General features: G+C 39.9%; 1 protein-coding gene across 3 annotated transcripts in view; it reads right to left on the reverse strand.

Annotated features, from left to right (window-relative positions):
* The window catches only part of DIP2B (DIP2 acetate--CoA ligase B (putative)), a 195,350-nt gene that overhangs the window by 68,894 nt on the left and 112,393 nt on the right, over positions 1–14,063 (reverse strand). For all 3 annotated transcript variants that reach the window (XM_087710365.1, XM_087710363.1, XM_087710364.1), the window contains exons 3-4: positions 11,064–11,192; positions 6,391–6,516 (exon numbers count right to left, since the gene is read on the reverse strand). In XM_087710365.1, coding sequence (XP_087566491.1) covers positions 6,391–6,516; positions 11,064–11,192 — 255 coding nt within the window. The remainder of the gene's footprint in view (positions 1–6,390; positions 6,517–11,063; positions 11,193–14,063) is intronic.

A 14,063-nucleotide genomic window follows, 5' to 3' on the forward strand; every position in this document is an offset into this window, starting at 1 on the left:
AGTCAATCACACTTCTGTGAAATCAAACTGTCCACTTAGGTAGCAACACTGATTTACAATCAATTTCACATGCTGTTATGCACATGGAATAGATAACAGGTGGAAAGCATAGGCAGTTAGCAAGACATCCCCAATAAAGGAGTGTATCTGCAGGTAGTGACCACAGACCACTTCTCAGTTCCTATGCTTTCCGGCTGATGGTTTGGTCACTTTTGAATGCTGGCGGTGCTTTCACTCTAGTGGTAGCATGAGATGGAGTCTACAACCCACACAAGTGGCTCAGGTAGTCAGGTAGTGTGTCATCCAGGATGGCACATCAATGTGAGCTGCGGCAAGAAGGTTTGCGGTGTCTGTAAGCGTAGTGTCCACAGCATGGAGGCGCTACCAGGAGACAGGCCAGTACATCAGGAGACGTGGAGGAGGCCGTAGGAAGGCAACAACCCAGCATCAGGACCGCTACCTCCGCCTTTGTGTAAGGAGGGACAGGAGGAGCACTGTCAGAGTCCTGCAAAATGACCTCCAGCGGGCCACAAATGTGCATGTGGCTGCCCAAAAGGTCAGAAACAGAGTCCATGAGGGTGGTATGAGGGCCCGACCTCCACAGGTGTGGGTTGTGTTTATGTTGTCAGCATATTCAACTATGTAATGAACAAAGTATTTAATAAGAATATTTCATTCATTCAGATCTAGGATGCCTTATTTTTGTGTTCCCTTTATTTTTTTGAACAGTGTATAAAGCACACTGCAAGATGGGCTGGATAGATAGATACATTTGGGGGAGAAGCAGAATGAAATGTACTTTGACCTTGAATCTTTGTTATATATGTAGTAGTTTGTTCATGTGGTGCTTGACATGTCTTAGTAATATGTAAGGCACACAATGAACTCCTACAAATGGAGAGGGTGAAGTAATATAACCTCATGACATTAGGGAATGAATTCAGGCTTACAAAGAGAAATAAGAAGGCTGTAATTCAAGCCTTCTGAAATAATCTGAATATTTGTACAATTAGATCACACATGAATAATTTGGGAACCTCCAAACTGATCTACATGCTGCAAATCTGCCCACCCCTCCCCTGCTCCCCACTTACAACAAATGTAATATTCTACATTTGATCCAACCAAGATAAATTGTTAAGATGTGTTATGGTCCCAGGGTGACTTGTATATAGTAAAAAATAAGTTTGTTTATATATCAGCAAAATTACTAAGGTGTTTAAGGACGAAGATTGTTTCTTCAAAATCATACAAGAAAATTGACACAATCTGCATTCACAAGGAAGCATAACAACATAAGTAAAAAAATACTAGTATACAAAAAATAGAAATATGTATAATTTCTAATCTGAAACAACTGTATCAGTGGTGGGTTGCAGTGGTACGTTCCGGTACGAGCGTACTGGAGCCTGCCTGGAGCACCAGGTACCGTTCCGGTACAGTGCTCTGGAGGGCCCACCCATCCACCCAAGCTCCTTACCTGTCCTTTAAAGCCTTCGGTGCTTCCGTGCACGTGCATGGCACGTCCAGCACCTGCGCGACACTCTGTCAAGCAGGTGGAGCGTCGCAGAGATTTGTGGAGGTATGCCGCATGAGCACGTCCATGTGGACAGCGCCAGGCCTGTTCCAACCATACCGGTTGAAACGGGATCCGGAACACACCACTGAACTATATTAAGTTCAAAGTACTGTACTTTCAAAATGAGAGGCAGTCTCCATCAAATACAAACAGTTCTTTTGCCTTGAAACAGGGCACCTTGAATTTGGGATGGTACAATGTGAAACGTTTTGTACACCCTTAGTAAAAATCAAGAGCACTGAGGAGCAATAAACAAAGTAAGTCTGTATACAGCTAGGGAAGTTCTCAAATGGATCTGAATTGCTACAGGGTTTCAAACTTTTATTTATTTTGAGCATCATGGCACATAAACAAACAAACAAACAAAAAATTTCACTGCAAAACAGAGCTTCTGTTTCACTCTGACCACTAACCTGGAAGATTTTGCTTTCCTATTAACATGACAGCAATATTTAGTTTTACATCCTGAAATGAAGCCAGCCTGACTATTTCTTATACATATACGTTAGGTACTCTTAACTTCAATATAGATTTGTTGACTTTCATAGGTGAGAGAAACTGTTCACATAAGCATATACATCTGAACATTGTTAGCTTACTTGTGGAAGTGATATTTTGAGAAATCATTCTTGGGAAGAAAAAAAAGTAGACAACTAAAATTCCAACTTTATTATACTTCTGCTTTAAAATCTAAAACTCCTCTGTAACAATCACTTCATAGTAAATAGTGATAGTATTATTATTAGTATTTGAATTAAAAAGGAACATACGTAGTCAATGACACTTATTTGCAGTTTAATGTTGATACCAGCACTGCCTTTTTGTGTGTCACTATTATTTAATCCTAAAATAGACAACTATGACTAATTCCTTGGGAGCAAACACCATTGAGCTTAATGGGTTTCCTTCTAAGTCTACATTCATAGGATGACAGTTTGTCTGGACACCCCCCCAAAAAAATCCTATTCTCCCGCTATATGGACTATAAAATTTCATCTTGAACTATTTTCCTCAACCTCCTGTCTTTCAGATGCTTCAGCTAGTACAATTCTTAACTCCAAAAATAATGCTGGCTAGGAAGCCTGGGAACTGAATTCTAAAGCATCTGGAGAGTATGACTTACTGTATTTTTTGAAGTATAAGACACACATTTCCCCCCGCTAAAAGAGCGTGGAAATGTTGGTGCGTCTTATACACTGAATACAGCCATTTTTGGACTCCCGAAGCCTCGCCCCTACATCCCAAAAATGGAGGAGTTTTTCGCTTCCTCCAGCCCCCAGAAGCACTCTGCAGGCTTCACCAGGGCTGGGAGAAGGGGAAATGCCCCCGTTTTTGCAAAAAGTGGCCCATTTTTCTCCCGTTTTTCGCAAAAAAGGGGGCATTTTTGCCTTCCCCTAGCCCTGCTGAAGCCTGCAGAGTGCTCCTGGGGGCTGGGGAGGACAAAAACCTTTTTTTCTTACTTACCTCTTTGAAATCTTGGTGCGTCTTATACACCGGTGTGTCTTATAGTCCAAAAAATAAGATAAGTAAAGCACCTTTAAGCATGTATGAAGTACTCCAGATTTTCTTGTGTTGAGCTACAACACCTGTTAGTCTCCATGGAGTAGGAAACCAAACCAACTTTGGGAAGGAGCTTGAATTCTTTCCTATTTCTATAACCTGAGGTTTGGCAGGCTTCTACTTCCTTTTTGAAAAGCAACGAAGACCTGGCATTTCCTCCCGAAGCGCTGGGATAGGATAATGTGACTTAGTTTTGATACTGTTTTTATGCTGTTTTATTGTTGCTATCATTTTAATTCTTGATTGGAAGCCACCCAAAGTTTGAAGTAGATTGGGTGGCTCTATAAATGTTTTAAATACGTAAATAAGAAGTCATGAATTCAGCTTTTGCTTTTAAACGTGGTTCTGTTTGAACTATGCACTAAGCACCCTTGCACACTCAGATGGATACACCCAAGCAAATCCATGGAAACTCCCCTAACAGGATTTATTCCCCACATGCATTTATAAAGTGTCTTTTCGAACATGAATCACCGTTCAGTTTTTACAATCAGCTGTGAGTGAGAAACATGCTTCCTAAGAAGCCAAGAATTAGGAGTCCTGGAAGTAAGTAGGCCACTGAGCCAGGGAGTATTACAGTGCCTACTCTGCAAGTCCCAACTTGCAACAGATCTGCACTTTTCAAATAGAAAAGGCCCTGGGTTTGTTTGGGTTGTTTTTTTGTTTGACAATGTTCAAATACAGTTGTCAGAGCTGTTACAGTAATATGAAAACCAGAAATTCCACAGATGATCTACCACTCCTTGTGGTATATCTTCAGAGGTTTTGCATTTTAATATATATTCAGTTTTGATAACCATATCATTTGTCTACCTACCATCTTTGTTGCTGCACTTCCTTGTGACCAGAAGTAAACTGGTCCAATCTGGAGATACGACGGTACTCCAAGGCAGGGCTAGAAATACAGTCAACTCTTAGCCTGGTGTGAAGCTATACTTTCTTCTCAACCTAAGGGAAGATTCATAATGCTGCAGTCTTGCTTTCTACATGACCCCTTTTCTCTTCTATTGTCCTTATTGGCTGCCAAAACCTGCAGAAAGGGTTCTCATAACACAAAGCCACTAACACCTCTGGAGAATACCTGCAGCATTGCAGTTTGTTGACCATCCATCTTTTGCAGGAAAATCAACACCATTTTTCAACCTCAGTGCATATGTATGTAAAAATGTAACATAATCGGGTCTTTCAGGCCAATGTAATAGAGGCAAGAGTTCTCATGAGACCAGCCTCTTCAGCAACACTAACTGGCCTTAGAGGAAGGAAAAGAACTACTGTACCCTGATCCTAACCCCAAAGCCAGTCCAAAAAGATATCATGGTTGATGGTATATAAAGCAACAGAGAAATCCAGGATGTATCATCTCCATCCTGATCCCTCCGAAGGTCATCAATGGGTGCAACCAGTGCCCTAACAATAATACAGTTCAGCCTGAACCCAACCTGAAAGGGTCCATCTAAACCGCTTCACCCAGGGCCTCGAAGCTAAGGGTCCATCTAAACCGCTTCACCCAGGGCCTCGAAGCTAAGGTCCCACCACTCTTTCTACAGCCTTTCTTGAAAAGAGCGAAGGGGAATGCTAATTGCGACTATGAAGAACCTCGGTAAATGGTGCAGTTAAGATATGTTCTCAAATATACCAATAGTAATCTATAGTGAGTTCCACTGGAAAAAAAGGCATATACATGCTTGTACATTAAGGGATAATGGCATGCTAAAAAGTGATTAACCTAACTGCAAACTGAAAATAGTAAGTAATCTTGGTCTCACCCCCCCAAAGGAAGTGTAAGGTAGCACCCACCCCTCTCCTAGAAAAATGAAATATTTTAGGAAATTAAAAAAGTAAAGAATAATTCCCCCAAAAAGGAGGCAGAAACTCAGTCCCTTGCCTTTGTTAAGGCCTGGGTCAGCTTATGTACAACACAAAAGACGTGGCCTCCAGGTCATAAAAGGATCTATCTAGCAACAGAACTCACCACATGGCACCTGGGAAGATTACATCACCCAGCAAGGCTCAACAAAACCTGGGACTCAAAACACAACCTACAAAGTTACCCCTGCATGGCTCCAGGGGAGTCTGACAACCAATCAGGATACAAGCTCAAATTCTAAAGCCCAGAGAGGGCATAAAACCCAGGTACTCTCAGCATCTCTTCACTTTTTGCCCAGGACCTCAAACCATGTAGTCCTGTCCACCATTAAACCATCTTTCCAAGCAACCTCCATGTTTCCAGTGTCTTTCTTCCCACTTGGAACTGAACCCAGAAGGACATTTCTTCCAACAGAAGAAGATAGTATGGTAGTATTCCTCCCATCCTTCTAAAGAGTGGTGATAGACATTGTGGGGGGGGGGGGGAAGAGATGTGAAAGGGACAAGGTCTCTTTCCAATCCATTGCCATTTGAGAAAGCAGATACTTTTATCCTGCCTAACTCTACGGTAAACTAAAAAGACTGGACATTTTCTCCTTGTATGCTATTTATTCATCAAATTTCCTCAGCGCTCTCCTGGAACATGAGAAATCAATTGGATATGGAAATCAAGCTCACTTGGCCTTTTGCTTTTATTTGAATGAGAAAAAACACAAACCTAGGAATAAAGAAAAGGCATGAGTAGAAACACATTTAACACAGTTCCTCTCTTCATTCATGTTTCCAACTGACAAGAGGAAGGTGCTGCCAGTCTTACAGCAACGGAATTTGAATCTATTTCATAGACTGTGTTGATTGGAAAGCTCAACCAATAGGGAATGCCCCATTCTCTATGAACAATAATCTCCATTCCATCTATTTCACATATCAACCACTCAATCACTAGCAATGACTGTTTTAAAAAAGATAATATCAGGTATATTATCCGGAGAGGTATGTATGAAATCTCAATTCTACAACACAGAATTCTTCCACATTAAAGAAATCTATTCCGATGAGAGTAACAGTAGATATGTCTTCTGTGCACATTGTTAGGAACATTCTAGATCAATAAAATAAACCACATATATACATTCTATCTCACTTGAGAGACTTGTTAAAACAAACAAAGTATATTTGGGAGGCAGCAATCTTCAAAAAGTGAAAAATATTTTAAAAGCCAAAAAGAAGTTGGAGTTCGTAGTTTCCTTTGAAGGGAAAGAAGGTACATATTCCATATGTAAAAAAAAATATTTTTCTAAATATGACTCATTCATCAAACAAAAAGTTAGCACAAATTCAAGTTCTCAGAAAGGAAACCAATTGGTTCCCAGTTGATTTCTAACCTGGAGGTGTGCAGGCATCAGCTGGAGACTGTACAAACGTAGAGCGCCTTTTTGTGGGCATAGGTAGGGCCATCTTCTGTTCCTTATGTTTTGCCAATGCAGCTTGCACTGCCTCTGTATGGATGTCTGAAAAATAGAAGCAAGTCCGTAAGAAAATAAGAACATTGCAAGAGCAGAGCCCTTAATCATATGTCTAAAACAGAGTATTCTTTTATAGCCATTTAGCAAACTGGTCCTGAAGCCATATAGCAAGGTTAAGCATATAATTGCTAACAACAGAAGCTGAACAAAGTTGTATCGTTTGATTTTTTTTTTTTAGGCACATCCTACACAAATTGACATAGTGTCTCTGAAAGCTTCGCTGATTTCACAGAATATGAACTTCTGTTGATCAACGGGGTAGAATATTTCAAGACAAGAAACATTTATACTTGCATGCTTTTCTGAAGAAAATTTCACATGACTAAAATGAATTATTAAACATATTTAATGGGTAAGATTGTGGTTACTGCCAGAGTGCAGAGATTTCTCCTTCCCCCCTTTAGAAATACTCTTCTTTTCTACAACTCTTATGTCTCTAACCAACTGATCCAGAGAACTGGAAACCTTTTCAAACATGGGCTGATACCAGGGGTGGGTTCTGGGTTCTGTTACTGCCAATTCGCTCAGGGATGCTCTTTGGGCACCCAGGTGCTTGATGCATGCATGCACAGTAGTGAAAAAATTGCTTCTGTGCATGCACAAAATAAAAGACAAGATGGCAGCGCCATAGGCACCCCCAATAGAACCAGTTTGGGGCATGGCCAGTCGAGTTACTACCTACTCGGCCAAACCAGTCAAAACCGGTAGGAACTCACCTCTGGCTGATACTATGCTGGTTCAGTGGTGTATATAATTTCCTTTCTCATTCTTGATGCAGGAATTTCTGATGTAGTATATTGGATGTAAATTAAAGCTAAGCATACACAATTTGATTTCTAATTGAACATTTCACACAAATTTGACATATTCTCCACTGTTACTATTTAGAAGATTTCCATTTTACAAAATGAATCATACTGAGATGTTTGAATTTGCAGAAATGCAAATGTCTAGATGTACAAAACATCAATAGAAGTTGAAAACACAACAGTTGAAGAATATATGAAGAAAGGAATGTTAACAGCCCTTCACATCTCTTAAAGTTAGATAAAATACAGCTTTTTAGTTGGATAAATCTACAACTATTTTAACACAACTGACTGCCTGGCTTCAAAGGGCTAGTACAGTTTTTAAATTCAACAATAATCTGTTGAACAATATGCTCCAGAAGAACAACTTCAGCAAGATGACAGGGACCAAGGTCATAAAGTCTGCAGGAGGTTATGCAAAAATAACAGAGTTGATGCTGAATGTGCCATTTACTCAATATGACTCATTTGGACAAGCACAGTAACACAGTGCTAAGATGAAACCAACACAACATGATTCATTCATTCATTCTGGAGCACAATAAGAAGGAACATATGGGCACAAAAGTTCACCTTATCCAGAAGGATTAAAAAAAAAAATTGTGCGTTCAAGGTCTGAATACATTTGTAACTAAAAGTGACTCTTCATATAATTCATATTGACTGGTAACTGTGAAACACATTCAAATTCATAAACATTTTAATAATAGATTGGCTATTGGAATACATTATGAGAATCACGTAAAGTAAGAATATCACTTGTAAAGTAAGAACTTTGACAACAATTGCAGATTACTCATATATCAATAACGCTAAAAAAATTCCCTCAATTTTAGGACATTTCAGGTCCTAAACATGGGCAGAACTTATTCGAATCCACTATGGCAAAATCTGGATCTTGCTCAACAATATCAAACATTTTGTCCTCTGTGAAATACTTTGATTGGCTTGAATTTAAACATTTGGTTTTCAACTGTTTTGTATAAGAACTCCTCTTATTGAATGTGTAACATCCAGATTCCCAATCTGGAAATCGCATCATCTACAGCAAGAACAGAGCTGTTACAGAGATTCTCAATCATCCAGGTCATGGTTGTCTCAAAAGTGACTTTCCAAAAGGAGGAAAAAAACACCTTTGGGACATAGCTGATGCAGAAAATACAGAGGTTCTTCTGCTCCCATTACTGATATAAAAGCACTGCCGACTATGAATAGTTTTAAAAGTATAAGTGAGCACCAGCAATAGCAATAGCATTTAGGCTTATATATTGCCCCATACTGTGTTACACTACTCTCTGGCAGTTTACAATGAAGAAGCAATATTTGCATATTGCCCTCAACAATTAGGTCCTCTTTTTACCGACCTCAAAAGGATGGAAGGCCGAGTCAACCTTGAGCCGTTCAGAATCGAACTTCTGGCAGTGAGCAGTGAGTTAGCTTGCAATACCGCATTGTAACCATTGCGCCACCAGGCCTCCATCTTGCAGAAAATAGGTTTCTTTTTGAGACTCCTTCAATTCTTACCAAAGTTCAAATAAAGGTAAAAAAAGAAGCTAATTCCAAGAAGATCAGAACTCCTTAGTGACATGTAATGACTACAAAAATTCAGGATAGAAGGAAACTGTTTCTTTTATTCATGTATTTTCTTTACAATAAGTCTGGGGACATGAAGGGGGAGGAGGGATCTTCTCCCACGTCAAGATGCAAGTTCTCTCTGTACAAAGTGAACCTTTCCACAGCAGGCAGCTGTACTCCAATTCCCTTACTACTTCACAGAAGCTGGAAACAGTATATGGAAGACGTCAGAGTCACAGAGTCACTCTTACGTGAGAATCTTATGTAATCTCCAAACATAATATTCATAATCAGTGAAAAGAAATGTCTCAATGGTAAAAGCTGAATCCCACCATGCTAATTTTTCTCATATGAAATGGATGTTAATCTTTACTGTGAGAAGCTGTATGCTTGCTAGCTACCTACCTATCTAACTAACTAACTAGTGAAAAAAAGATATTTACATTGTATAATCAGAGTATGGACTCTTGTTCAAATGAAACAAAGGTAGCATGTTTCCCTGAAAATAAGACAAGGTCTTATTTTCTTTTTACCCCTCGAAATAAGCACTTGGCCTTATTTTCGGAGAGATCTTATTATTTTTGAGGTCCAGGAGGCAGCGAGCGTGGTCACCTCATGGCTGTTGCTTTGTTGCAATATTTTTGGTGGAGGGCTTATTTTAGCGCATGTGCTCAAAAGCCTGATTTTGTGATTTTTAAAGTGCCTAAATATGTGCTTCTTACTAAACAAATGACTCTTGATAATCAATTATTGAAGCATCCCAAAAGAAATCTCAAAAGATGCTTAAAAGGCATAAAGGTTTTCTTTCACCTATAATATGAAACCATTGAGAAATCAGTTTGTCAATCTGGCATCTTTGTTATAAGTAAAATGTAGCAACTTATTCAATGAGGACTTAGCATGCTGCTCATATGTAGAAATATTCATGTGCATGTGGTTGGAGACACAAATGTTAATATGCATGTAACAGTGTCATTACACAAATGCTACAATTTATGCACGTGTCATATATTGAGATGTAACTATGCAGGGCAATTGCTGAAAGGCTTCAACCCAAACCTGTCATTTTGATATTACTTTAGTTGTTGCAGATATTGTTAGGTATTTTTAAAATTGACACTAAGCAAATTAGTACTTAATAAATTATTACTAAATTTATTTACTAAATAAAACATCTCATAATCCTAAAAGTATTTTTATCATGTATTGTATAGCATTCAGTTATACACAATTAAAATGCAACAGGCTTTAGATTAGGATACTATACAGATGACCTTGGAGAAACTGTTAAAAAACAAAAACATGCTTTAAGCCTAGAAAACAGAGGAAGTGTTAGAAATAAACTGAGATTAGGTAAAGGTAAAGTTTCCCCTTGCACATATAGGCTAGTCGTTCCCGATTCTAGAGGGCTGTGTCATCTCCATTTCCAAGCCAAAGAGCCAGTCCTGTCTGAAGAAATCTCCGCGGTCATGTGACCGGCATCACTAAACATCAAAGGTGCATTGAACACCGTTACCTTCCCACCAAAGATGGTTCCTATTTTTCTACTTGCATTTTTACATGCTTTCAAACTGCTAGGTTGTCAGAAGTTGGGACAAGTAAAGGGGAGCTCACTCCGTTATGCGGCACTAGGGATTTGAACCGCCAAACTGCCTACCTTTCTGATCGACAAGCTCAATGTCTTAACCACTGAGCCACACGTCCCTGAAAAAATTAAATTAAACATTAAAAAAGTAAACTGAGATTACTTTCACCCTAATTCATTGGGGTATAAGCAGGAGAGGGGAAACCAGGCTTTCAATATTTTTTAACCATAGCCTACATCAACATCACTCTAAACAAATTTGAAGAGTCCATTTGTGACCTGGTCTACCTCAGAAGACAGACGGGTGCTTTTAGCTCTTCTCCTAATCTCCAGTGCTGACACAGATATTAATTTGGATAATTTTAAACATTATTATACATGAACAAAGTAAATTCACTATCATTCATAGTTTGCCAACATCTAATGATCCCAGCTGGCCTTTCCTTTTTCCCTCCTGTAGTACCCTCAACATGTCATAACTAATATTTCTCTTTATTGTTTAGTCAAAGATACTAAGGTTCATTTGGTTCAAAGTTCATCAGGTGATTTTGTGGCTTCCTTACCAGACCGGTAGCGTTCGTCTCTGGCTCCCCCAGAGCGTCCTCGGTGATATTTAGATGAAGATGGTGCAGGAACCGCAGATGGAGTTGGTGTCTGATTGCGGGGTTCTTTTTGTAAACCTGTTTCAATCCCTGTGGGAATATTAAAAAATAAAAATTTTATCAGCAAATTGAAGTGGACATATTTGGGACATTGTTAAAAAACTCTACCAGTTTCACTGTGTAACCATTTGGAGTCATTAAATTTAAAAATCATTTTATTGAAATAGTTAAGGTCTCTGAAACAATGAGAAATATCCCTTTGAGTGTATATATCAGGCATGTCAAACTCAAGGCCCAGGGGCCGGATCTGGCCAGCGGGGTGCTTAGATCTTGCCTATGGGGCTGCTCTGGAAACAATAAAGGACCAGCCCGCGGTGCTTCTGTCAGCGAAAACTGAGCTCAGGAGGGCACAGGTGGCCTTCTTGAGCTCTGTTTTTGCTGATAGAGGGTTGAAGGAGGCCACCGCAGGTGAAAGCAGAGCCTGTTTTCGCTGGCAGAGCACTCAAGCTACCACAGGCACCCCCGACATGAGTGACATTGAGCTGGCCATGCCCACCCAGGCCACCGAGATCAAATACAACCCTGATGCAGCCCTCAATGAAATTGAGTTTGGTATATATAGCCCCAATTCTCAGTAGACAGAAAGTAAATACTCCATAAAGAAAGCAGAAAAGTTGACTAAGATAAGGCACTTCAAATAACTTCATGAGGCAGCAGTCCAAGAATATTTTCACAATACTGATGGTTCTATGTATAATTATAGATATCTATTCCATGTATGGATATATACAATGATAATTTCTACACTTCTCAGTATACAGACCTTTGCTCTTTTGCTGTTTGTAGTACATTTAATGATATATTCTTTCATCGGAGGAAAGTAATCAATTAGAGCCAAATATAAATTTGATCAGAATACCTTAAAATGTAATTCCTAATATTCTTTAAGCTAAGCCCAGCAAGCTTCACAACAATAATAGCATACTAGCACCAAAAGGCACATGACATAATGTTTTTAAACGCCATACAATGGCTTTGTTTCAGTGCAGGAAGAGAAACAAGGTCATTCATAACTGGAGACCTTTTTGAGTAAACAATTGCAACCTGCTATTTTTATTTTATTTTATTTCTTGCAAAGCAGGCTACATATTGAAGATGCTGGAGGAGGAGGAGGAGGAGGAGGAGGAGATATATTATTTCACATAAGACTGCATATCTTGGAAATTTGCTGCACCACGATTTTAAAGGCTGACAAGGTGGTTAAAAAAACCTAGATCTTTTCCAAGGATTGGGGTGGTCTTTCAAATCTTATTTCTTTTTTATTAGGACCCTAAGTTCAAAGCACCACAGCAATTTGCCAAAAATCATAGATGGAGTTAATGATCAGGACTCTTTGGACAAATACCAAGCCTCAGAATTGGTTCTTAGTATAGAAGTGAACTAGGTTTACAGTGTTTGATAAACTCAAGTTTCCTGCATTTTGGAAGCTTAATTTAGGTATACTGTATTGGGGGGAATAACCACTGCTGTTGTTAATTAATGAAATAAGAAATCTTGCTAATTTATTATAAATTACAGAAGGGTAATTCTTCTGCCCTTCTGCTGTAATTTTAAATTACAGAATGGTAATACTTATTTTTCCATTCCCACTTTCACAATCTTAATACAAATAATCCTCTAGTTATGATGGTCCATTCAGTCACCATCTTCATTTAACAACCCCGTAATCCTTGGCGTGATGAAGTCAGTTGAATGGAGCTAGCAGAGTATTTTAATGGCCCGATGCCCTTCCTATCACCAATGCAGAGTTTTGTTCAGCAGATATCTTCTCAGTGTGCCCAGAGAGAGAAATATCTGCCTCTACCTAGGATTGAACTCACAGCCTCCTGATTGTGAGGCGAGAGCTCCACCTGTAAGCCACTGCATCACTCTTCTGATGGTTCGTTCAGTGACCGTTCAAAATTATGACAGTGCTGAGCGAGGCAACTTACGACCTGTGTCCTAAGTTACAGCCACTGCAGCTCTTTCCCTGCAGTCACATGATCAGAGTTTTGGCTCTTGCCAGCCTGTCCACACTTACAACTGCCGGGGGGGGGGGGCAGGGGCTGTAACTCCTCTTACCTACCTAACTTCCTCTCCCATCTCTGCTCTTAAACCCTGGGAAAGTTTCAACAATGCAGCGCGAAGCAGCCAAGCACCCCAAGGGCCAAACACTGGTTAGTTTCCACATTGGGGCACAAAGAAGCTGCCCCACAGGAAGCTCCAAATGCTCAGGAGACTCCAAGGGTGTGAAGTCTCCAATAGAAGCCTGGGGGGCCCCAGCCTAGCCACCCTCACTGCCCTGCCTATCATTATGCTAACTGATCTTTACTGTTTTCTTCCTCCCGTGAGGCCATCTGGCGTGGCTCTTTATCAGCAAAGGATTTTTTTAAAAAATATTGTGCGGTGGTGTCTTAAAATCCCTCCTTTCCTATGCTCCTGGGGCAAGGCTGGAACACTGGAGCTGGCTTCATGGAGAATTTTTTTTTAAAACCACCTTCTCCTTGCCTTCCAAAGTTCTTCAAAGAGAGTGCAGCTCTTCCAAGGCTGCGCAGATCCAAAAGCAAATGTTTTGGCTGCCATTAGCATTTTTTCTCTTTCTTTTTCTTTGCAGAGGGCCAGGCTTGGCCTGCCTCATAAGCTCAATCGTTTTAGAGGAGGAGCTAATTCTAGCTGCAGAAGGCCAAGCCTTAAGAACAAATCCATACAAAGCCAAAATTGAAAAGACAGCAATAGACAGCAAATGCCATCCAGGCAAAGAAGCAGAAGAAATACTGGACCACTTAAGATTCCTGCTGCAACAACATTGGACAGACTGATTACAGACAACATGACAAAGTAGCAGCAACGGTGCATTGGAATATCTGCAAGAAATACGATTCGCCTGCAAACAAGATCAGGGAGGACCAAAACATCGGCAAA

The sequence above is a fragment of the Thamnophis sirtalis genome, unplaced genomic scaffold (genome assembly GCF_051295495.1).
Source record: "Thamnophis sirtalis isolate CommonGarterSnake01/CBP01778 unplaced genomic scaffold, rThaSir2_p1.2 scaffold_3, whole genome shotgun sequence".
Lineage (NCBI taxonomy): Eukaryota > Metazoa > Chordata > Lepidosauria > Squamata > Natricidae > Thamnophis > Thamnophis sirtalis.